This window comes from Bombina bombina, chromosome 1 (assembly GCF_027579735.1).
Source record: "Bombina bombina isolate aBomBom1 chromosome 1, aBomBom1.pri, whole genome shotgun sequence".
In the NCBI taxonomy this organism is placed as follows: domain Eukaryota; kingdom Metazoa; phylum Chordata; class Amphibia; order Anura; family Bombinatoridae; genus Bombina; species Bombina bombina.
The window spans coordinates 1222752783-1222779411 of NC_069499.1; the positions used below are offsets into that span (position 1 = coordinate 1222752783).

Below are 26629 nucleotides of genomic sequence, written 5' to 3' on the forward strand. Positions count from 1 at the left end.
ACTATTTAATAGTTATTGTACATGGTTAAAATAAATTGAAAGTTACCTGTAAAATAAATATAAATCCTAAGATAGCTAGAATATAATTATTATTTATATTGTAGCTATATTAGGGTTTATTTTAAATGTAAGTATTTAGTTTTAAATAGGATTCATTTAGTTAATAAGACTTAATTTATTTAGATTTATTTAATTAATATTTAAGTTAGGGGGGCGTTAGGGTTAGACTTAGGTTTAGGGGTTAATAATTTTATTACAGTGGTGGCGGCATAGTGGGGGGCAGGATAGGGGTTAATAAATTTATTATAGGTAGCGACGGTGTAGGGGGGGCAGATTAGGGGTTAATAAATTTATTATAGGTGGCGACGGTGTAGGGGGGGCAGGATAGGGGTTAATACATTTAATATAGGTTGCGGCGGGTTCAGGGAGCGGCGGTTTAGGGGTTAATACATTTATTATAGTTGCGGTGGGCTCCGGGAGTGGCGGTTTAGGGGTTAATATGTATAGAGTAGCTTGCGGTGGGCTCCGGGAGCGGCGGTTTAGGGGGTAATAACTTTATTTAGTTGCGGCGGTGTAGGGGGGACAGATTAGTGGTGTTTAGACTCGGGGTACATGTTAGGGTGTTAGGTGTAGACAGCTCCCATAGGAATCAATGGGATGTCTGTCAGCAGCGAACTTGTACTTTCGCTATGGTCAGACTCCCATTGATTCCTATGGGATCCGCCGCCTCCAGGGGTGGCGGATTGAAAACCAGGTACGCTGGGCCGTAAAAGTGCTGAGCGTACCTGCTAGTTTTTTGATAACTAGCAAAAGTAGTGAGAATGTGCCGCACTTGTGTGCGGAACATCTGGAGTGACGTAAGAATCGATCTGTGTCGGACGGAGTCCGGCGGATCGATGCTTACGTCACAAAATTCTACTTTTGCCGGTCTCGAGCCTTTGATAACTAAGGCGTATCAGCCTCGCCACAAATACGCTGCGGAATTCCAGCGTATTTGAGGTTGATGGCTTGATAACTACCCCCCTTAGCGTTCCAGTTCCTCCTGTTCTCGTTCCCATACAGGTAACCATATTTACTCAGTCTGTAATTTGTTTATCGTTTATCGTTTATTTGGTGGGTTTTACTCTCATAGTATTGAGACCAATTTGGATCTAAGATATAGCTACTATACTATCTCTCTCAGGTTTGAGACTTACATTTAACAACTACCTTGCACTTTAGAATTTTAGGCCAACCTGAAGTTTCAACCTTTGAAATTCTCTGATTCATTAGCAATGTTAATCTCCCAATTTTTAACAGAGACCCTTATTAGAGTCTGATAGTGAGTCCCAATGACAGGGATTGTGATTCAGATTATACTTAAGAGTTTTGCTATTAAATTAGATTTACCTCACTGATATTTCTGAATCTACCCTGATTATACTATTCATAAATTAGACTCCTATATCTTCATAGAATACCTATCCAATGTTAACTATCACTCAGTAGGTAGTAAATTATTCACTACCCAAAGGTTATAATGATGGTATAAACTCTTTGCTTTGTCTCTCTCATTATATCGGATATGAGCTCTAACAAGAACTGATACTGAGACCTGAGCTTACAAATCTGCTATTTAGTTGGTAGAATATTATTGTTTATTACACTACTTATATTGTACTGTTATATGTATCTAAATTATTATGTTCAGGTCTACTTAATGTATACATTTCATGCCAGAAGGTCTTTTATACTTCATATCTTAGTTTAATAGATATTATTTCTTAATTTTACATCTACACTTTCCGTCCTTAGGTAGATCATTTCTATATGACTTCCTTAACTCCATAACACCATATTACATAACTGGGGGAATAACTTATATCCGGTTCCTCCCTCACCATCTCTTCTTATATACATAAAACCAGTGCGACACCCCCTACTTTGATTTGGTTCAAAGCTCTTTCCCATTTTATTTTATTTGCCCTATATTTGAAATAATACTCACCTCTTTATATTATTATAAATAACTATTTCATGTTTCTGCTATCTCAGCATTAATAAGACCACTACCCCTCACGTATCTGTTCGGTCTGCTCCAGTCACTCCATATTATATACTTTAAATGTCTATCTTGATCTATTGCAAGTATTATGTATTCCAATTTTTTCCTTGTTATGTGACATTATATTTGAAATGTTCTTGCATTCTGTTATATCTAATACCTCAATAAAAATCTTAAAAAAATAGCATTATTATTATTGTGCTCAAATTGGAGCATGTCATGTTTACTCTGCAATGTCCCTTTAATACTCACTTTCATTCCTCTTTAAGAACTAGTTTTAAGGGTTATGTCCCTTTTAGCAGCCTTGTATAATCTCTATTAATACATGAAGCATTTTGTCTAACAAATACTTTCTTATTCTATTCATCAGCTTGCAAATGTTGTTTATTTTTATTTAATATTTCAAAAACTATGGAAATCCCCTATGAATGACTAGCAGTTTGGTAAAAAAAAAAAACACACAAAAAACACATTTTTAGGCCCAACAACATTAAAACCAGTTTTTCTTGCTCTTGATAAAAATGGCCCATAAAGGCTGTCACCATTCACTTCCTCAAATGCTATTAGTCATTTTTTGTTGAAGTTTAAAAATAATGCCATAAAGGTCTATTAAATACAGTAGAATTGCTTAATAAAAAAATGCATAATAAAAAGACAATGTGATAACATTTACTCTGAATTTTTTGTGACAAATACATTTTTTACCCCATCGTGTGATAGCCATTAGCCAATCACAGGTTAGTATACATATAAACTGTGAACTTGTGCACTTGGTCAGTAGTAGCTGATGTCTCCAAAAGTGCATAAAAAAGACAAACTTTTATAATGGAAGTAAATTAGAAAGTATATTAAAACTGCATGCTCTTTCTGGATCATGAAAACTTTAATTTTTACTCTAGTGTCCCTTTAATTACGTTTTTTGAGAAACTGTACAGAAAAAACGATTGAACTTATATCCCATTGACCAATTGTTCACAAGCATAGCTTTCTCTTAGTTCCAAAAGCAAAATAGACAGGCAGATAGATTAGATAGATAGATAAGATAAGATAAGATAGATAGATAGATAGATAGATAGATAGATAGATAGATAGATAGATAGATAGATGATAGATAGATAGACAGATAGAAAATTGATACATAGATTCCTGAATAAAATGTACATTTATGTTAGGAACTAGTCATTTTGCACAAAATATAAGTGTAGCTGTGTAACATATAAATTTAGGACCTTACCATGGTGAACCAGATAAACGTGGTTAGAATCTGTAGGCTTGTATCCTGAAAGAAATAAGAGACAATACATTAAATGTAAAATACAAGTGAATATTAAGATTCAGTCACACTTTCTATAATTTGTTGTTTCCTCTAGCTTTAGCCACAGATGACTAATAATCTTTTTATCATGAAGATAATATTATTACTATGATTTCACAAAGAAAAAAAAACTATTTAAATCTTAATAGCCTACAAGGTTATTTGTAGCAATTTCAATGTCAGATGACTTGCGAATCGACTCAGAATAATCAAAGAAGACTTGTGACAACAATGACTTGTGACTTGACTTGGGTCCAAACTCTCTGATTTAGAAAGACTTTATGCCTTCTAAAATCAAAGATTAATGGATGAAGGTTCCAGCGAGCCAAAAGTACATAATAAAACGTAGCATTTATTCATCAAGTTTGAAAAAGGAGTACAATACTTGAAAATGGTGTGCAAGAAAATTAAGCTAACGCGTTTTGGCATATAGCCGTAGTCATGGCTTAAAGTACATACATATTCAGCCTGTTTAAAAAGGATAAGAACAATTCTCATTGGCACACAAATTAGTGACATCATTAAAACATCACTGAAACAAATCAATTTCTTAAAGAGACAATAGTTCAAACATAAACATTCTCATTGAAACTTCAAGAGAATGCTTTTGAGACACAGGGTAAATTAGCTAGATCAGCTGTCATTTAGCCATAAAATAATGAAAAGGATATAGTGATATATACTTATTAATGAATAAATAAATAGAAAGTTAACCAATGAATAGCAGGAATATATTAAATTTAATATGAGATGTTAGGCATGTATTTCACACCCACATATAAATTATATTAATTGTGGAAACTATACTATCTCAAAGCCGCATATTCTAACAAGTATGAGTCGCAGTTGGCTAACTTGAGATTTACTATTTGGTATCCTTAAATGACCATCACTATGCAAAACTTTTTGATTAATTGGGTATTAGACATTAGGAAAAGTTTCCTTCCAAAACTACAAACATTACTCCCAATAATTGATTAGATCGTTCTCCGAGTTCAGACCCAAAGGTACCCTAGTTTTTAATTCAAAGATCCAATACATTTCGTGTTTATTTAAAATACTGTCCTTATCACCTCTCCTTTTAGGTCTCATCACTTGTTCTATTGCTCTCCATTTAAAGTTAGAATCACTACAATTGTGATGTTGTGCAAAATGTTGCACAAGAGGTGTAGTGGAAGTACCAGTAGTTATTGAAGACAGATGTTTCTTAATTCTTGTTTTTTTATATCACGTGCCGTGAGACCTACATATTGGATGCAACAGGATACACATGATGCAAGGTAAATTACATATGTGGATGTACAATAAAAAATTGTTATGGGATATGTTTTGTTGGTGACCATAGAGGTAAATGTATTTTTAAATTCAACATAGTCACAAGCCCTGCATCTAGTGTGTCCACACCTGTACATACCTACATGAGTTAACCATGAACTCTGTATTTGCGTAACTGATTAAAGAACAGAGGGAGTCAAAATATTGCCCAGCGAGTATCCCCTTATAAGAACATCTAATACCCTTCTCCACTACTCCTTTCAATTGATCATCAGCTGCCAAAATCTTAAAGTGCTTTTTGATCGTTTTACACACTTGATCATACTGATTACTGTAATCTGTTTCAAAAGTTACCCCACCAAAACCTGCATTTTGTTTGGGTTTATATTGAAGTAACTTGTTACAATCAATGCTATCAACTTCACCTTAACCCCTTCTAATAATCTCTGCCAAATAACCTTTAGCTTTCAGGCATTTAGTTAGCAGGATTGCTTGTTGTTTATACTGCATACTCTCAGAACAGTTTCTTTTCAAACGATAAACTGTCCTTTTGCTACTGCGTAAGGGGCATGACGTGGATGATTTCTTTTGGCATGCAGCAAAGTGTTGCCTGCTATGGGCTTGCAATATACATCTGTGGTAAGATTCCCATCAGGATTACCCATTAGTTTTACTTCCAACAAAATAATGGTGGTCTTATGAAAGCAATGGGTGAATGCTAGACTATATTGATTATCATTAATTCAATCTACAAATTCGATAGCCAAAGATTTATCCCCTCTCCAAATTATGATAAGGTCATCAATATATCTTTAGGAAAACGTAATGTTGTTTTTGGAAGGATTATCGACTGCATAAATGTGGGACAGCTCCCACCAACCTAAATATAGTTTTGCGTAAGAAGGGGCACATTTTGCCCCCATAGCTGCCCCACTTTTCTGCAAAAAGAATTCTCCCTCAAATTCGAAGTAATTGTGTGTCAAAAGAAACTAAGATACATCAGTTACAAATTCCTGAAATGGACTAGTAAATTCGGAAAATAAAATCTAAAAAATATCCAATTAAGTCCAACTGCTTGCAGATCACTTTCACAAGATCTGACTACAACAGTGTGACTCTAAGTAGGGCTCTGTAGTCATAGAGTTTGCAGTCATCATGGGTTGGTTTTGGAGTCGTGGGTCTAACCACCAAGGTAAAGGATTTGTATCTATCCACTTTCCCGTGGAGTATGGCTTATATCAAAAGTCACAGGTTTCAAAATACCTCTCTGATTACTAGGCCCATTCTCTATATTTTTGAAAAGAGGGAGAAAGCTACCAATGGCACTACTGATTAGCGATATTAGTTGATCCCCTGTATTCTCTAGTACAAAGTGTGAACTCAGTCACATTAATAAGGTAAAGGAGGATTGGTGCTATGTAGTGAGAAAATGTATGAACAAACTACAAGATAGGCTAGGTTATCCGTATCTTGATAAAGACTACATATATAGCACTCGGGGGAATTTTGCATAACTTTATTATTGGTCAAATTAGGATAACATTTAGATAGTCAAAACAGAGGATGTGCAATAAAGATTGCAGATAGTAACTATAATGGGTTAAAAATTAACTTTTATTAGAAGCATAAATAAAATTGGAAAACACACACTTAAAAACACACTTAGGAGCCTTGAGGTTATTATAATCTCATTCGAATTATTATATGCTGGGTATAGCAGATGTGAATCCCCACTATTATTGTGAGTGACTGTCACTTTTCATTTTTATATATAAACATGACTATATATGATTAGGTGAGAACCTCCACTCAGTTTAGGCAAATCAGTTGCAATAACACAACGCTATTTGTCAATCAACTTAATCAATAGAACGCTACATATTCCAGCAATGAGATGACAAAGTCATAAGTCATCCAAACTTATAGTGTGACTAGTGAACTTAAATGGGTGCAAATAATTTAACCATCGTTATCTGGCTAATTTAAGCCTCAATCTTGTTGAAATAAAAGTAGTATATTCAAACCTACTCTGATATAAACATATGGTAATGTAACCTGTTAGGGATTCTAATGTTATAGTCCCAACAGTAACTCCTACCCAGCATATAATAATTCGAATGAGATTATAATAACCTCAAGGCTCCTAAGTGTGTTTTTAAGTGTGTGTTTTCCAATTTTATTTATGCTTCTAATAAAAGTTATTTTTTAACCCATTATTGTTACTATCTGCAATCTTTATTGCACATCCTCTGTTTTGACTATCTAAATGTTATCCTAATTTGACCAATAATAAAGTTATGCAAAATTCTCCCGAGTGCCATTCTCTATATTGGTGGCCATACCATTATCACCTGACTCAGCTTCACTGTCTGTAAATGTAACTAGTTTGCCAATCCTTGATCTACTCCTTGATCTCCTGTTTCTATTCCTAGATCTAGATCTATTTTGTTGTTGTCTAGTGTTAAAGCATTGTTGTCTATTCCAAATAAATACATTATTGGACTGATAAAAGAATATCTTAGGAACTTATTGTGCTTGGTATCCATGATAGCAAAACTAACCTCAGCCACAGTGGAATGTAATTGTTAATCACATTTAGGATAATCATTATTGCTACATCTCTTATTTAATTCTAACTGCACTTTATAAATATTGTCCCTATGTTCTTTCAAAACATTGGTTTTATAATTAATTGACAACAACATTAATCTTAATGAGAATTCAGAGAGAACTGAGTTCCATTGATCTATAAAAGATTGGTCATTAACTTCAAAAGTAGGACATTTTTGAACTCTTAAACCTCTTGGTATCATTTGTGATTTAAGGTATCTCTCTAAAGTCTATGGGGCCCATTTATCAAGCTCCGTATGGAGTCAGACTCGCCAGAAACACCAGTTATGAAGCAGCGTTCTAAAGACCACTGCCCCATAACCTGTCTACCTGCTCTGAGGAGGCGGACAGAGATTGCGTGAAATCAACCCCCTGCTAGCGACCGATTGGCCGTGAATCTGCATGGTGCGGCGTTGCACTAGCAGTTCACAAGATCTGCTGGTGCAATGCTGAATGCGAAGAGCGTATTGCTCTCCGCATTGAGCAATGTCTCTCGGACATGATCCGCTGATCGGATCATGTCGGACAGACATTTGTTAAATAGGACCCCATAAGTCCCATTGTAGTTTATTTTCTTTTATCAAAAGTCCTTACTTTTCAATAAAAAAGAGAACTCAATGTGGTTTCAGACAGTTCAGTAGAGAACACCTTATCAATGTCCTGAGGTATACAATCTCTTTCAGAGACTGATTTTAATTAATAATAATGCAGACGTATGTCCTCCATATTAGTAGTTGGAGTATAAAGGATATTTGAGGAAAAATGAGCTGGTGCAGTCAGATATGTACCAAAAGGAATAAATAATGCACAGAAGTTGACTCAATTATTCCAAAAAAGTCTTGCCTCAATATATATTAGTAAAATACTGCAGCTTATAACACACACACACACTGAGATCAAATAGAAAGCATAACCCTGTTAAAAGTTCCCAAAATAGGAGGAGAATTAGAAAGGACTGTACACATGAGAACGGAGACTTACTTCTGGTCAGGTCACCTGTCAGCTTACAAACGGATGAGCCGCATTGAACATATCTTGTTGAGGCACCGAAACTGGCCTCTGGACAACATACACTCCTCCACTGGAGCTCTACCAGGTTGCTTCTCTCAGAGTGTATCTATACTCCATATATTGCTCTGCTGGAGTAACTGGCCCATGAACAATAACCAATGAAGGTTCCAGCGAGCCAAAAGTACGTAATAAAATTTAGCATTTATTCATCAAGATTAAAAACGGAGAACAATACTTGAAATGGTGTGCAAGAAATTAAGCCTACGCATTTCGGCATATAGCCATAGTTATGGCTTAAAGTACATACATATTCAGCCTGTTTAAAAAAGATAAGAAAAATTATCATTGGCACACAAATTAGTGACATCATTAAAAAAAATCAATTTCTTAAAGAGACAACTTCATGAGAATGCTTTTGTTGTGATCACTCTTGGCTGGTCCCTGGGGCTTGGCAAACAAAACAAAACATATAAATACCTAACTCACTCACTCATAAATATATATATATATATATATATATATATATATATATATATATTAATATATAATATATATATATATATATATATATATTAATATACATACATACGTATACCAAACTCACTCATTTTGATATAAATATATTTTTATATATATACATATATATATATATATATATATATATATATACATATATATATATATATATATATATATATATATATATATATATATATATATATATATATATATATATATATATATATTATATATAGAAGCTGTAGAAAACAAATCCTCCCTCCTGGGTCAGCCACCTGGGTGCAGCATTGGTATCAGTAGTAGAAGCAAAAATGATGCACTCACAGGATTTTCACAAAATAGTGTCAAATTTATTGGATGACGTTTCAGATCAAAATTAGATTTCATCAGATCATAAAAAAAGTAAATCAAAATTCAAATTTATTTACTGAGACATGAAGGATTTTAATCTCAGATTTGTATCTCCACCATAATTGTTATGAATATTGATTTAACCCTGAAATTAGCTTTACCAAAGCAGTAACCAGAACTTAATATCCTACTGATGAGTTCTAACAAGAACAAAACAAGCTTGTCTAGTGAGTGGTTTCTGTGTTGCTACAATAATCCTGTTAAGGGTTCGCTGTGTTAAAACAGTATTTGAAGCAAAAAAACTTTTGCATATCTATCTTACCCAGAATCCTCTTGTGCATTGGTAACAATGTATGTGGAGTTTTACTGGGGAAACGCAAGCGGGGAACTTGCCTAGATGTGATAATTTTCTATGCAAAGATTTGTATTGATTTATATATATTATTATTATAGGTTATTTGTAGAGCGCCAACAGATTCCGCATCGCTATAAACAAAGGGGGAGTACAACAAAACAATTATCTACTAACAGCTGGACTATTAGGCTTACATGCTAAGAGGGTTCAGGGGATTGCAGTGGAGGAGAGGAACTGGTATTAGGAAAGGTTAGCGTAGGTTGTATGCGTCCCTGAACAGTAGAGTCTTTAGGGTGCACTTGAAGCTTTTAAAACTAGAAGATAGTCTTGTGGAGCGAGGCAGAGAGTTCCATAAGATGGGAGCCAGTCTGGAGAAGTCCTGTAAACGGGAGTGTGATGAGGTGACAAGAGAGGAGGAGAGTAGGAGGTCATGAGCAGAGCGAAGGGGACGGGAGGGAGAGTATCTGGAGACAAGGTCGGAGATGTAGGGGGGAGCAGTGCAGTTGAAGGCTTTGTATGTCAGAGTGAGAGTTTTGTGTTTGATCCTAGAGGCAAGAGGAAGCCAGTGAAGGGATTGGCAGAGAGGCGCAGCAGATGAAGAGTGACGTGTAAGGAAGATGAGTCTGGCAGAGGCATTCATTATGGATTGTAAAGGAGCTAGGCGGCAGGTGGGGAGACCAGAGAGGACAGAGTTGCAGTAATCAAGGCGGGAAAGAATGAGAGAGTGGATTAAAATCTTAGTTGTGTCTTGTGTAAGGAAGTGTCTAATTTTAGAGATGTTTTTAAGGTGGAAGCGGCAGTCTTTAGCCAATGACTAAATGTGAGGAGTGAAGGAAAGATCTGAGCCGAATGTGATCCCGAGACATCAGGCATGCGGGGTAGGGGTAATGATGGAGTTGTCGACAGTTATAGAGATATTGGGGGTGGAGATTTTGGAAGAAGGGGGGAAAATGAGGAGCTCAGTTTTGGAGAGATTTAGCTTGAGGTAGTGAGAGGACATCCAGGAAGAGATGTGAGAAAGACAGTTAGTGACACGGGTTAGCAAGGAAGGAGATAGTTCTGGTGCAGAGAAGTAGATTTGGGTGTCATTGGCGTACAAGTGATATTGGAAACCGTGGGACTTAATTAGGGAACCTAGTGATGATGTGTAGATTGAGAAGAGAAGGGGACCGAGGACAGAGCCTTGTGGTACTCCGACAGAAAGTGGTGACGGGGGCCACCTAAATATATATATACAGGTGGCCCTCGATTTACAATGGTTCAATTTGCACCGTTTCAGAATAACAACCTTTTTTTTCCAGTCATGTGACTGCTATTGAAAAGTATTGAGAAGCAGTGCATTGATTAAAATAGCCAGTAGGTGGAGCTGTCCGCTTGTGTTGCAGCAAAGAAATGCAAGCAAAGCAAGCTAAAATGAATCAGTATAACTAGACCTGAGCTATCGAGCAGCTTTCATAGGAACATAGAAAGAATTGTTTGCAGAAAAATGCAAGTAAAGTGTGTGTTGGGTGATTATTTTATTAGGTTTATAATACTGTTTAGCAAATGTTTTTTTTATGTAACTTAGTTTAATTATATATTCTGTGTTGTGTGATTATTTTATTAGGTTTATAATGCTCTTTAGCATTTAAAGTCTTCATTTCAAAGCTTTAAAAATAATGTATTAGGTGTTACTTATGACAATTTTGAGAGGGGCCTGGAACCTATATCCCTCACTTCCCATTGACTTACATTATAAACTGGGTTTCAATTTACAACGGTTTCGATTTACAACCATTCCTTCTGGAACCTAACCCCAGCGTAACCTGAGGGCTACCTGTATATATATATATATATATATATATATATATATATATATATATATATATATATAAATATATATATATATCAGAAAGGATGTATTTTTTAGCGCTGACCTTATATAAGTAAATTACCCACTTATTTCTATATTTACATATACTACAAATAAATGTGTTTACACTATGTATAACTATCTCAGTAAATACATGCATAAATCTATCCTGTGGAGCTGCTATTACTAGGGTTATGTTAGGTGACCACCAACCTAACTGAAATGTGAAGAATCAGAAAAAAAGGATTTAAGTAATAGTGCTATTACAGGATCAGGGAAAATAATATATTCCACTGAAGACTATCTAATAAAGAATGTCTAAATATAGAAAATGGCTAAATGTCTTTAGACCACTGCTCCATAACTTGTGTTTCTGGCGAGTCTTCAGACTCGCCAGAAACAAGGACCCTCAAGCTCCATTTGGAACTTGATAGATAGGCCCCTTTGTCTTTGTTAATCTCAGTTACCAAATAAACACTGATGTTTCACTGATTGTCCTTATCAAGTTTATGCCACACTTTCTAGCACATCCCTGGGCAGAAAAATTGTACTGATATAGATTGCTGCCCTTAGTGAAAATGGTATATGCCTAAACTCACATGAAATAGAACTGGGAAGCCTTCCTAGTATAAATTAGTATATTTGACCATAGTAATAATACTCTCACATGTAACTGGGCAAAGAGCACTAATGACTTGTTTAACACCTGAAGCTTAAAGGGACAGTTCACCCAAAAATGTTCTCCTATTTAAATTGTTCCCAATGTTCAATTTTACCTGGTGGAGTGTATTAAATTGTTTACAAGTAGCTCCTTTGCCCCTATTTTACCCTTTAAAATAGCTGATTTAGCTTGGGGTTTCCCAACCTATACTGAAAGTTTTAATACTGGAGTCTCAGCTAATGAATAGCCTAATTAAACACAGCCAGTAGAAGAAATTAAACTCACAGTGTGGTGCAGGATAGTTAAGTAATAAAATGATAATTTCCCATTGTTCTCTCTATGTATTGAGCTTTGGTGTTCCAGACAAATATAAGATAAGGGAGCAAGTCTGTGTACATAAAAGTGATAACCTAATGAGATCTGATATTACCTGAAGCTCAACCCATTGTAATAGGCTGTGGTTTAAAAGCACAAAACCAGCTACTTCAAATACACAAATAAACCTGAAAATGCAAATTCACATACATTTTATACTCTGCAGCTGGTATAACAAGTCATTGAAAATGCATTCATATAAAAACAATTTTACAGTGTACTGTCCCTGAGGACTTGCAGCTTGACTTGGGCTCTCCTTTCTTGACTTGGGACTTGACTTGGGACTTGCCTGTGTTAATTCACTTATACGTGACTTGCAAAACAAATACTTGGTCCCAGCCCTGGTTTACATCCCTAGCGGCAATTACATTAATGCTACACTCAAAAATCAAACAATACTGTACATATGTATTTGCTTCAATGAAAGGCCACTCATTTTTTCAAATTTATTTTTGAATAAGCATTAAAAATCCATGCATACTGACAGTAAGAAACATGCTTGAAAGTGTGTCACATCTTTTTAAATAACGCTATGCTTATTAGTTTTTTAAACTGGATATTCATCCTTCTATGTAAACCGATAGAACCTTCTCGATCGCACCCAGACATTGTAATGAAATTGGGAGTGGACCTGTTTGTAGTCTTTAGCTACCTGCAGCATTGGCTTGGTGCCAACTAGAGGTTATATCAAGCGTTGTTTACCTATTTCATACAAATATGTTGCTTTAAGGGCCCCAGTACTCAGTTTCAAGGAAAATGGATTTTGCTAATAATGGGCTAGATTACAAGTAGCATGCTATTGTTAAGTAATATCGCGACCATGCTAACAATCTGATAAAATTATTATATAATTATTTAAATAAATATAGATTTTTAAAAATATAAGGGTTAAAAGGTTTATGACAAGGTACTTGAATGGAAAGGACTAATATATATATATATATATATATATATATATATATATATATATATATATATATATATATATATATGTTTAAATATTTGTATGGGTGTATACATGCACTGGTGTTCATGAAATGAGTTTAGAATATGTTCTTTGTATTTTTAACAATCCTAAATATATATATATATATATATATATCTGTATATCTCCATACCTGTATATATTCATATAGATATATAGGTATAGATATATATTTTACAAAACATAATCAGATATATGTAGAAATATATATTTAAAAATAAAATTAACATTTTCTATGTGAAGAACATTGGAATGCAAAATATTCATAACTACCTTTGGTTTTAGCAATGTAGCTCTATTGCGGTTTCCATATCTAAAGTCCTAAAATTAGCGTGCATAGGGTTTGGCTGGCACGCAAACAATTTACTTTCTACTTGTACTATGCTCCCTAACCCGCCACCATTAAAAGATTATTTTGAGCAGTGTTGGGAGTAGAAAAGAAAAATGAGTGTGCCCAACATCTATTATAAAAATATGTAGAAGTATGGTAAAATATACTATAAACTATTTCCATGTTTTATGTAAATATTACTTTTCTAAGAAAACATACATTTCTATATAAAGCCTCTCTTTGGTAATCACTATTAACCAGTCAAAAGAGTGGACAGGCTCTGTTTTGATAGCAAATCCACCTCTCCATGGAGGGCTATAATACTGGTATATACGTTTTAGTGTTCGGGCAAAAACAAACCAGGAAAAGGTCACTTCATTTCCCAGACATGCAAATAATGCCCTGTTAGTAGATCTGTTGTGATATGGACACTAACATAAAAACAAACATTGCTATCACCACTTTTTTGTGTAGTGATTTTTATTGTACAGCTTTTTGACTGGACATAATTGTAAGAGAATAAAAAAGCGCCTTTTATTGTGTAAACATGTTTAGAGGAAAAATATGATCCAAAAAAAATTATAATTCACATTCTTACAACTCCAAAAAATCACAAATTTTTATGTGTTCTTTGCCATCATTTCAAATTGAAAAATAAGCTTCCCTTTAACAAATAGATGAGGGAAGAAATGATAGAGTAGCAACAAGTTAGTTCCTTTGCTCATGATGTTAAAACTATTACTATAAAGGGGGAGAAGACTTTTCTGCAGATGGGAAAGAGTCTAAAAGTTCAGATTTGCACTATATAATGATACCCAGCAATTTCATTTGGCTAGATTAAGAGTTTTGCGATACGGCTTTTAATGCTGAAAAATTTCCATTACGCTGAAATGGCCAGGAATGCATATTACGAGTTGCTGCAAGCATTTTAGCCTTTAACGCAACGTCCATTCCGCACTAAAAAAAATGACTTTTGAGTGTGGGATTTTCATAGCGTCCGTATTACAGGTTGTGCGTTCAGGCAAAAAGCCTTACGTTACAGCCTATACCGACACAATCCATACCATCATCTGAGAGCAGTAGTTATGGATTTCGCTTAACAAAAATGTTTCACAAAACTCAAACCTAAAATGTTACAAAGTACACTAACACCCATAAACTACCTATTAACCCCTAAACCGCCACCCTCCCACATTGCAAACACTATATAAAACATATTAACCCCTAATCTGCCGCCCACCCACATCGCGACTATTAAATAAAGTTATTAACCCTTAATCTACCACCCACCCACATCGCCAACACTATTAAAATATATTAACCCCTAACCCGTTGCTCCGCCACATTGCCAACACTAAATAAACATATTAACCCCTAAACCTTCACCCCCCCACATTGCCGCCAATAAATAAACCTATTAACCCCTAAACCGCCAGCCTATCACATCGTAACTACTAAACTAAACCTATTAACCCCTAAACCACCAGCCCCCCACATCGCAAAACACTAAATTAAACTATTAACCCCTAAACCATATCACCCTCCTAACTTTAAATTAAAATGACAATATAACTATCTTAAAATAAATAAAAGCTTACAGGGGAAATAAAAAACAAACCTAACATTAAACTATAAATTAACCTAACATTACTATTCTTATAAAATTAAAGGGACACTAAACCCAAAAATATGATTTCATGATTCAGGTAGAGAACACAATTTTAAATAACTTTCCAAATTACTTCTATTATCTAATTTGCTTAATTCTTTAGATATCTTTGGTGAAGAAATAGCAATGCACATGGGTGAGCCAATCACACAAAGCATCTATGTGCATCTACCAATCAGCAGCTGCTGAGCATATCTAGATATGCTTTTCAGCAAAGAATATCAAGAGAATGAAGCAAATTAGATGATAGAAGTAAATTAAAAAGTTGTTTATAATTGCATGCTCTTTCTAAATCATGAAAGAAAAAAATTTGGGTTTCATGTCCCTTTAAACACTAAACTAAAACTAACACTACGAAAAAATTGAAAACCTAAATTACAAATTAAAAAAATAATAATCCTACGAAAAAATGTAAAAAAATCTAAGATTACAAAAATAATAAACACTAAAATTACAAATCTAAGATTACAAAAAATAATAAACGAAATTATCAAAAATAAAAACAATTACACCTAATCTAATAGCCCTATAAAAATAAAAAAGCCCCCCCAAAATAAACTACCAATAGCCCTTAAAAGGGCCTTTTGAAGGGCATTGTCCCAAGTTAAACAGCTCTTTTACCTGGACAAAAATACAAAGTCCCCCCAACAGTAATTAATTTATAGTTTAATGTTAGGTTTATTTTTATTTCACAGGTAAGTTTTTATTTATTTTAAGATAGTTATATTGTAATTTAAATTTAAAGTTAGGGGGGTGTTAGGTTTAGGGGTTAATAGTTTAATTTAGTGTTTTGCAATGTGGGGAGGCTGGCAGTTTAGGGGTTAATACGTTTATTTAGATGTTGGGGAACAGGGGAATAGTGGTTAATAATTATATTTAGTGTCTGCGTTGTCGGCATTGTCGGGGAGCAGCGGATTAGGGGTTAATAACTTTCAATAGTGTCGGCGATGTTGGGGAGCGGAGGATTAGGGGTTAATAACTTTTATTAGTGTCGGCGATGACGGGGGTGGCGGTTTAGGTGTTAATAATTGTATTTAGTTTGGCCATGTCGGGGGCAGCAGATTAGGGGTTAATGAATTTATTTAGGTGTCACCGATGTCAGGGGCGGTGGATTAGGGGTGTTTAGACTAGGGGTTTATGTTAGGGTGTTATGTTTAAACGTAACTTTCTTTTCCCCATAGACATCAATGGGGATTGCGTAACTGCGATCGCCATTCCGCGCATCAGGTGTTAGTTTTTTTTCTAACACTTTCTCCCCATTGATGTCTATGGGGGAATGCGTGCACGAGCACATAAACTCAGCCCTTCGCTTCTGTGCGGTATGGAGCTTAACACACCATAACGCACAGCACAAGGAGGCTTTTCAGTAACTCGTAATGGCAGCGCTATTGAAAGTGCAATAACGCACATTTTTTGGCGTTAGTTTTGCACCCTGTTTGGCACAAAACTCGTAATCTAGGTGATTGTTAGTTAATTGGTTGCCGAGTCAGCAGAGTGGATATATCCAGTAACGACTAAGGTAGTATTGAGTAACAAATCCACTATTAAAATATGGAATTTAAATTTTCAGATACATTTTTATAACACATTCAAAAATAAAAACGGTGTTCTCACCAAATTGATTATTGTGTACAGTTCCATGTCCACTAGTACAATGGATGGTGTGGTCCAGTCCTTAACAGGTCTCACAATAGCACCTGGAGAGTTGCTTAGACTCAGGTTTTTCAGTAGGTCATTGTAACTGCAAACAGTTTCACAGCAACCTATACATGTGGTACAAAAAGGTATAGTTATAGGTGAATAAAGGATTCATATTCAATGTAAAAAAAACAGCTTAGTTAGTAAATGCTATGATGATGTTCCAAAAAGTTATACACAACTGAACTGTTTCCTCATATATCCCACATTCATAGACTTCACTAGTTATAACATGTTTCATAAATTACATCAACAGTGATGTCACGAATCACACAATAAAAATAAAGGCGTCATTTTTGTTTACTAACCACTAAGGCCTAGATTACAAGTGGGGCGCAAATATATTAGTGCTAACTATGCTCAAGATAAAATTATTTAAAAATGCAAATAGTACAAAACAGGTGCATAATAACACAATTTGTAGTATAACATATTATGCAGATTGCTGTTAAGTACATAGGAATGGAATGTGAACCAAAACAACTGTAACAGGAGTACAACTGACTGGTCAAGTCATGATAGGCTAAGATGATATAATAATACATAGGTGCCTGCAATATAATCCCCATAGATTTTTATGGGGCTTGTCTAAAAAGCTTCTTCTGTTTCAGTCACGTGCTAACCCAAAGGTGCACTAGGCCAAATGCGCTAAAGCTTTATATATATATATAGAACCAGGATGAGCAATCTCACTTCAAACTTCAGCAGCCAGGATGCTAGTAGGTAATAGATATGCGTAGCAAAAACTTGCACTCACTGGACTTTTTAACACCAAATATTTAATGTGATGTTTTGGAGACAAAGTATCCCCTTCCTCAGACCATATATATATATATATGGTGTCCCCAAAGGGATTAAACACACAGTTGGATTACAGTGTTTTTCTGAGATGAATGGAGCGTCTATGATCAGATGGTCTAGGTTGCTATATATTGTAATATTGGAAATAATTTTGCCCTGATGCTAAATTGATGGAATGGTATCATCATTAGTGTCACATACGCCCATACAGAAATGGTATCATCACTAGTGTCCCATACGCTCACATAGAAATAAAAGCAAAAAGAATTCCAACGTTTACTACCATACAACTAGAGATAAAGTGACTGTGTTGAAATTAGTCCAGTTCCAATAATAAACTATTAATTGTAATGTATGCTTTTAACTTTGCTAGAATGTTTCATAACAGGATGCTATGTTTTTAATGGGTAATGGTATTGTGATCGCCAGAGTCAATGGGAGGGGCTGCTGATTGTTGTATAGGGGACGTATATGATACGCAACACGCAATGATAGGCTATGGTAATTAGCCATGTGGTTATGTTGTGAGGGGGCGGTTGCAACCCCTGAGCGGATCCTTGTACATTGGCTCTGTCGACCGGAAGTATATGACACGAGTAGTTTAAATAGAGGTGAGGTGTAGGTTTTTAGGTATAACGCTTTTTTCCCACTTAGTGTCCCAGTGAACAAGGTACCAGGTTGGTACCGAAACGTTTGGGAATATGCCGTCTTAATACAGTTTCAATAAAAGTGACGTTTTATTGTACAAGAACTCCGGTGAGTACAGTGTCTATTCTGGAGTGAATGGAGTGGAACTGATATATACTATATATATAACTATATAGCTAACAAAAGGAAGTTAACAATGTACATTATTACAGCTTTGTTTTAGTGACTGTTAAATTGCGTTTACAGATGAGTTGCATTTGCAAATGATCTTTGGTGAAATGTTTCAATCTCTTACGGCTAGATTTAGAGTTTTGTCGGTAACGACCCGCGTAGCTAACGCTGGCTTTTTTCTGGCCGCACCTTTAAAATAACTCTGGTATTGAGAGTCCACAGAATGGCTGCGATAGGCTCCAAAAAGGGAGCGTACAGGCATATTTAACGCCACTGCAAATCTCGATAGCAGAGTTGCTTACGGACGCGGCCAGCCTCAAAAACGTGCTCGTGCACGATTCCCCCATAGAAAATAATGGGGCTGTTTGAGCTGAAAAAAAAACCTAACACCTGCAAAAAAGCCGCGTTCAGCTTCTAACTCAGCCCTATTGTTGTCTATGGGGAAACACTTCCTACGTCTGCACCTAACACCCTAACATGAACCCCGAGTCTAAACACCCCTAACCTTACACTTATTAACCCCTATTCTGCCGCCCCCACTATCGCTGACCCCTGAATATTATTTTTAACCCCTAATCTGCCGCTCTGTAAACCGCCGCTACTTACATTATCCCTATGTACCCCTAATCTGCTGCCCCTAACACCACGACCCCTATATTATATTTATTAACCCCTAATCTGCCCCCCACAACGTCGCCTTCACCTGCCTACACTTATTAACCCCTAATCTGCCGAGCGGACCGCACCGCTATTATAATAAAGTTATTAACCCCTAATCCGCCTCACTAACCCTATAATAAATAGTATTAACCCCTAATCTGCCCTCCCTAACATCGCCGACACCTAACTTCAAACATTAACCCCTAATCTGCCGACTGGAGCTCACCGCTATTCTAATAAATGTATTAACCCCTAAAGCTAAGTCTAACCCTAACACCCCCCTAAGTTAAATATAATTTAAATCTAACTAAATTAATTAACTCTTATTAAATAAATTATTCCTATTTAAAGCTAAATACTTAGCTGTAAAATGAATCCTAATATAGCTACAATATAAATTATATTTATATTATAGCTATTTTAGGATTTATATTTATTTTACAGTTAACTTTATATTTATTTTAACCAGGTACAATAGCTATTAAATAGTTAAGAACTATTTAATAGCTAAAATAGTTAAAATAATTACAAAATTACCTGTAAAATAAATCCTAACCTAAGTTACAATTAAACCTAACACTACACTATCAATAAATTAATTAAATAAAATACCTACAATTACCTACAATTAACCCTAACACTACACTATTAATAAATTAATTAAATACAATATCTACAAATAAATACAATGAAATAAACTAACTAAAGTACAAAAAATAAGAAAGAACTAAGTTACAAAAAATAAAAAAATATTTACAAACATCAGAAAAATATCGGATGAAGATAGAAGATGCCGCTTGGAAGAAGATGGTTGCCGGTCCGGATCTACTCTTCTTCCCGGATAGGATGAAGACTTTGGAGCCTCTTCTGGACTTCTTCAGCCGTCGGATGATGGATATCTAGCCCCCGCTTGGACTTAGATGAAGATTTCGGAGCCTGGAACGATCGGTGATACCTGGCATGGTGAAGACAAGGTAGGAAGATCTTCAGGGGCTTAGTGTTAGGTTTATTTAAGGGGGGTTTGGGTTAGATTAGGGGTATGTGGGTGGTGGGTTGTAATGTTGGGGGGGGTATTGTATGTTTTTTTTTACAGGCAAAAGAGCTGAATTCTTTGGGGCATGCCCCGCAAAGGGCCCTGTTCAGGGCTAGTAAGGTAAAAGAGCTTTGAACTTTAGTAATTTAGAATAGGGTAGGGCATTTTTTTATTTTGGGGGGCTTTGATATTTTATTAGGGGGCTTAGAGTAGGTGTAATTAGTTTAAAATTGTTATTTTTCTGATGTTTGTAAATATTTTTTTATTTTTTGTAACTTAGTTCTTTTTTATTTTTTGTACTTTAGTTAGTTTATTTCATTGTATTTATTTGTAGATATTGTATTTAATTAATTTATTGATAGTGTAGTGTTAGGTTTAATTGTAGGTAATTGTAGGTATTTTATTTAATTAATTTATTGATAGTGTAGTGTTAGGTTTAATTGAAACTTAGGTTAGGATTTATTTTACAGGTAATTTTGTAATTATTTTAACTATTTTAGCTATTAAATAGTTCTTAACTATTTAATAGCTATTGTACCTGGTTAAAATAAATACAAAGTTGCCTGTAAAATAAATATTAATCCTAAAATAGCTATAATATAATTATAATTTATATTGTAGCTATATTAGGATTTATTTTACAGGTAGTATTTAGCTTTAAATAGGAATAATTTATTTAATAAGAGTTAATTAATTTCGTTAGATTTAAATTATATTTAACTTAGAGGTGTTAGTGTTAGGGTTAGACTTAGCTTTAGGGGTTAATCCATTTATTAGAATAGCGGCGAGATTCGGTCGGCAGATTAGGGGTTAATAATTGAAGTTAGGTGTCGGCGATGTTAGGGAGGGCAGATTAGGGGTTAATACTATTTATTATAGGGTTATTGAGGCGGGAGTGAGGTGGATTAGGGGTTAATAACTTTATTATAGTAGCGGTGAGATCCGCTCGGCAGATTAGGGGTTAATAAGTGTAGGCAGGTGGAGGCGACGTTGAGGGGGGCAGATTAGGGGTTAATAAATATAATATAGGGGTCGGCGGTGTTAGGGGCAGCAGATTAGGGGTACATAGCTATAATGTAGGTGGCGGCTCTTTGCGGTCGGCAGATTAGGGGTTAATAATTGTAGGTAGCTGGCGGCGACGTTGTGGGGGCAGGTTAGGGGTTAATAAATATAATATAGGGGTCGGCGGTGTTAGGGGCAGCAGATCAGGGGTACATAAGTATAACGTAGGTGGCGGTCGGCAGATTAGGGGTTAAAAAATTTTTAATCGAGTGGCGGCGATGTGGGGGGGCCTCGGTTTAGGGGTACATAGGTAGTTTATGGGTGTTAGTGTACTTTAGAGCACAGTAGTTAAGAGCTTTATGAACCGGCGTTAGCCCAGAAAGCTCTTAACTACTGACTTTTTTCTGCGGCTGGAGTTTTGTCGTTTTTTCTAACGCTCACTTCAGCCACGACTCTAAATACCGGAGTTAGGAAGATCCCATTGAAAAGATAGGATACGCAATTGACGTAAGGGGATCTGCGGTATGGAAAAGTTGCGGCTTAAAGTGAGCATTAGACCCTTTCCTGACTGACTCCAAATACCGGCGGTAGCCTAAAACCAGCGTTAGGAGCCTCTAACGCTGGTTTTCACGGCTACCGCCAAACTCTAAATCTAGGCCTTAGTTAGATCTGCTAATAATTGAATGCCTACCTCACATTTTTCAAACCTAAAGAAAGTTCCTTGAAAAAAATTGCATTTGTATATAGAAAAAGTATATTTCCAAGTGCAAAATTCCCTACTGCTTACAAGAAACAAAACTATAATGTTTTTCAGTATTATGCACACAAATATTATTTCACTGCTTTGGGCTAAATGCCCCTGGATATGCTGAATCTATGTTTTTAAAGGGATACTAAGCCAAAAAAAAAAAATCATGATTCAGATAGAGCATGCGACTTTAAGCAACTTTGTAATTTACTTTTCTTTGTTCTTTTGCTATCTTTATTTCAAAAGCAAGAATGTAAAACTTAAGAGCTGGGTCATTTTAGGTTCCACACCCTGGATAGCACTTGCTTATTGGTGAATACATTCAGCCAACCAATAAGCAAATGTAGCTCAGGTTCTGAACCAAAAATGCACCTAAATGTTACATTACTGCTTTATAAATAAAGATAGCAAGAGAACAAAGAAAAATTGATAATAGGAGTAAATTAGAAAGTTGGTTAAAATGACATGCTCTATCTGAATCATTAAAGATTTTTTTTGGATTTAGTATCCCTTTAAGGCAGGAGAAGTCCCTGTAATCTATCTCTCATTTTGAATCTTTTAGGAACAAAATATTACTTAAAATATTTATGGAACCATATGCCATCTAAATCAGCTATTTCTCTATGCTAAATGTTCTGAAAACTACTGACCAAATCGGTAATGGAACTGTTATTTCTATATAAATATTTCTATATAAATTACATCCTTTTTAGTGGACCACTTTACTCCTGAGTGGACATATTTTGGCAGAAAGAGAAGCATAGATTAATGTCTCCTCATTCTATAACATGGTAAATAAGGTTTAAGAAAATACAATTTTTTTTCATAACATAAAATATGAGACTTCTTATAACAAATTTTCCCATTTCCATCTTGTGTCCCTCTGAAATCTAAGGTGGCTCAGTTAGAGCTTTTTTAATTCCCTTTACCTGAAATAAAATAGAAAAATATGTCCCAACCAGAGAGCTTATGCCCCCTCTTACCACCTTAGGGATGCCCATGATTCTGAACTTATGAGCAGTCAAATCTGCCATATATGCTTTGTCAATAACATATATATAATTTATTATAACTGTAGCATGGACAAAAATAATGTGTATTAATTATATGTAAGAAGTAAGAAGTACATTTAGTTTTGGTGGTGATAAGAAAATATGTTCAGACTAGACATGTGCGTTTCGTTCCGAATTTAAATTCGGATGAATTTGTCAAATTCGGAGATTTTGATCAATTTGAATTTCTGAATTACCGTAGTACCGAATCTAAAGAATAAATCCGAATTAGTTCGGATTTATTCGTAACATTCGGATGGCCATGGACTAATCACACTACACTAGTATTGTACTGTATATTAGGTTATATCACTCTGCTATGGGTTACACCTAATATTACAGTACATAATACTAGTCTAATACACAGCACATCCCACCTAACACATACCCAACTTCCGAATTTACGAATCGAATCCGAACCAAATACATCCAAATTTATTCAAATCCAAATGAATCCGAATGAATCCGAAACGAATGCATTTGAATGTATCCGAATTCGAATCGATCCGAAAACGAAATTTGAAAACATCTGAATTGATCCGAAACAATTTTTTTCGCCATGCATAAGTCTAATTCAGTCCATCAGGACAAGAGAAGGTAAGCTACCAATGGTGAAAAGTGAAAACACTGTGGGGCATATTTATAAAGCTCCGTATGGAAAGTTAACACAATGTAAAAAACATTGTATGGTGTACATTCTACTGTGCACTGCCCTGTACTCTAATTCTGCACTTTGCGTGGCTGTTATGCCTTGGGGTATGAAACATGAAATTGCTGTATCACATGAAGACAAACTGCTATGGTATACAACATAAGAGTACAACTGGAAAGTCCAACTACTTTATACCTGTAAGCAAGTGACTAAATTATTTGTTGTTGTAGGAGTCATGGCAACTATTTTAAGTTTTTTGAATGTAATATATAGAATTCATTTGCACTAGTTATTGATACAAGATATTCTGGACTTACAAATGACCTACATAAATTAACAATAGAGAATGCAGCTTATATCATAGAAGATAAGAACACACATCAAGGATCTTGGTTTGGAGTTGACCATCACTATCTTCTTTTGTATATATTAAGAATGTGTTTCATCACCTGTTCAGCTAACAAATTATACTACTACTAATTATAATAATAATAATTACTATTTTGTCCTCTCATCGTTTTCTACTACAAGCTGCATGGGTTCATCTGTGCACACTAGTGATGGTGATATTGGTGGTATCTCTAATCTTCAGGCATCTATATATTGCTTAATAGGTTTCAAAAAGAGACAGAAAATTCAAAATTTAAATGGAAATGATTACATTTCAGCTCTGAAAAAGAAGCATTTTCCAATGCATTTGTATTAGTAAAAATGTTTCAAGCAAACATTATAAATGTATATATGCCCTGTATACTATGCAGCTTTATTAATAGAACGTATATACTCAGAGAGCCAGGAGTGGCATGTTATCACCAACACAATATATGCTCTATAAGCAGGTGAAGTGTTTGAATGAAGCTGCGTGGAGTATATGTAAGTATGCTCAGCGCACACTCAAAGCTATCACTAAAATGGTACATATATACTGCAAAAAAATACTTACCTTTAAAGCTGAAAAACGGAAATATAGTTATGTGTATTTCAAATTTGAGTTTAATGCCCCTTTAATTCTCCTTAAAGAGTAATAATAATATTAATTTTTGCATAAAAATGTTTACAAAACTAGTGAGAGGCATTTGCAGGTAAAAAGTCATCAACAAGTTTGACACCATTCACTACGTGCTAGGTCGCAAAGCTAAACATGAAGTATGCAAAGGGCACAAAGCTCAGACATCATTTTCTACTTCCTACCAATATATATATATATTTTTTAATTCATCTTTTTTGATCTTCTCTCGTGCTTGATATTATACTCTGCATAGAGCACATGACGTAACATTTGTACAGAACATATATTTTACTTATCATGCTATGTCTATACACAAGCTTTATCTTGTACAAAATTATACACTCACACACATGTATGTATATATATATTATGTGACAGAAAGCAAGGCCTGGTTATAAATGGAAGATATTTAAGACCAAGCATTGTACATGCTATCTCTCCTTTCAGTTAAAACCTCAGGGAGAAAGAGTGTGTATTTGATTATCCCAGACAGCTGTGAAGCTGTCCAGCAGCTAATCACAGGTGTGGCTAATTAGAAGTTGTGAGGGTTTAAATAGCAGCCTCACTTAGGCCTTGAGAGAGTGTTACACAGCTACAGAGGCTGGTGTGTGTGTTTGTTACACTGTGTAAAAGACTTTTGTTCCTGTGAACTGTAAAAGGACATTATTTTTACAAAGCACTTGTGAAATGCTGTGAAGTGCTGGGACACAAAAGTACTTAACTTTGCTGCAGAGAAAGGATTTCCCTCTTTTGGAAATTAACTGCCTGTTTGTTATTGCTGTGAAAAATAAAGCCTTTTAAACTATAGTGGATTGTCCTGTGCTGCATTTGTGCCCTAGAAGACCGTGGTTAAAAGTGTTTCCTGTTACAATATATATATATATATATATATATATATATATATATATATATATATATATATATATATATATATATATAATTCCAAAAAATTGCACTCACAGGAGCCCTTGACAAAGGCTAAAATGCACTTGAAATGTTGGCCAATTGTGTTTTGTACCTGAAATAAATTTGGCCATGACATAAAAAGGCCCACTGGAATATGCTAGTTTAATGATACGGTAAAGTATTTATTTATTTAATATATACATAGCAATTGTAAAAGACGTATAAAAATAAATCATTTATCAATTAATAATAAAAAAGAGAAAAATTTTAGTTACCTCGTCACCAGTTACACTCCATAGAAAGGGAATACAGCACTGTGTTGGAATTAAATAGCATTTTTTTTCTAAATGTGAGCTAAACAAGCATTTGATTAGAACTCTAAGTGCTGTATTCCCTCTCTATGGAGTATAACTGATGAGTTAACTTTTTCTCTCTTTTTATTTTTAATAAATTGTTATTTTGAGAGTCTGTGATGATGTCACAGGAATGCAGGGACACTAGGAATAAGGAGTCCTCTCCACATTCCTAGAGAACAAAGAAAACAATTACGTGCTAAAGCACAACAAGGTTAAAGGGACACTGAACCCAAAAATTTTGTTTTGTAATTCAGAAAGAGAATGCAATTTTAAGCAACTTTCTAATTTACTCCTATTATCAATTTTTCTTTGTTCTCTTGCTATCCTTATTTAAAAAAGAAGGCATCTATGCTTTTTTGGGTTCAGTACTCAAGACAGCAATTTTTTATTGGTGGATGAATTTATCCACCAATCTCTAAGGACAACCCAGGTTGTTCACCAAAAATGGGCCGGCATCTAAACTTACATTCTTGCATTTTAAATAAAGATACCAAGAGAATGAAGAAAATTTGATAATAGGAGTAAATAAGAAAGTTGCTT

General features: G+C 35.0%; 1 protein-coding gene across 1 annotated transcript in view; it reads right to left on the reverse strand.

The window, feature by feature from the left end:
• LOC128647616 (5-hydroxytryptamine receptor 3A-like) overlaps nt 1-26629 on the reverse strand; it is a 175043-nt gene that overhangs the window by 105459 nt on the left and 42955 nt on the right. The window contains exons 2-3 of the mRNA XM_053700373.1: nt 16968-17116; nt 3279-3323 (exon numbers count right to left, since the gene is read on the reverse strand). Of these exons, the coding sequence (XP_053556348.1) occupies nt 3279-3323; nt 16968-17116 (194 nt within the window). The remainder of the gene's footprint in view (nt 1-3278; nt 3324-16967; nt 17117-26629) is intronic.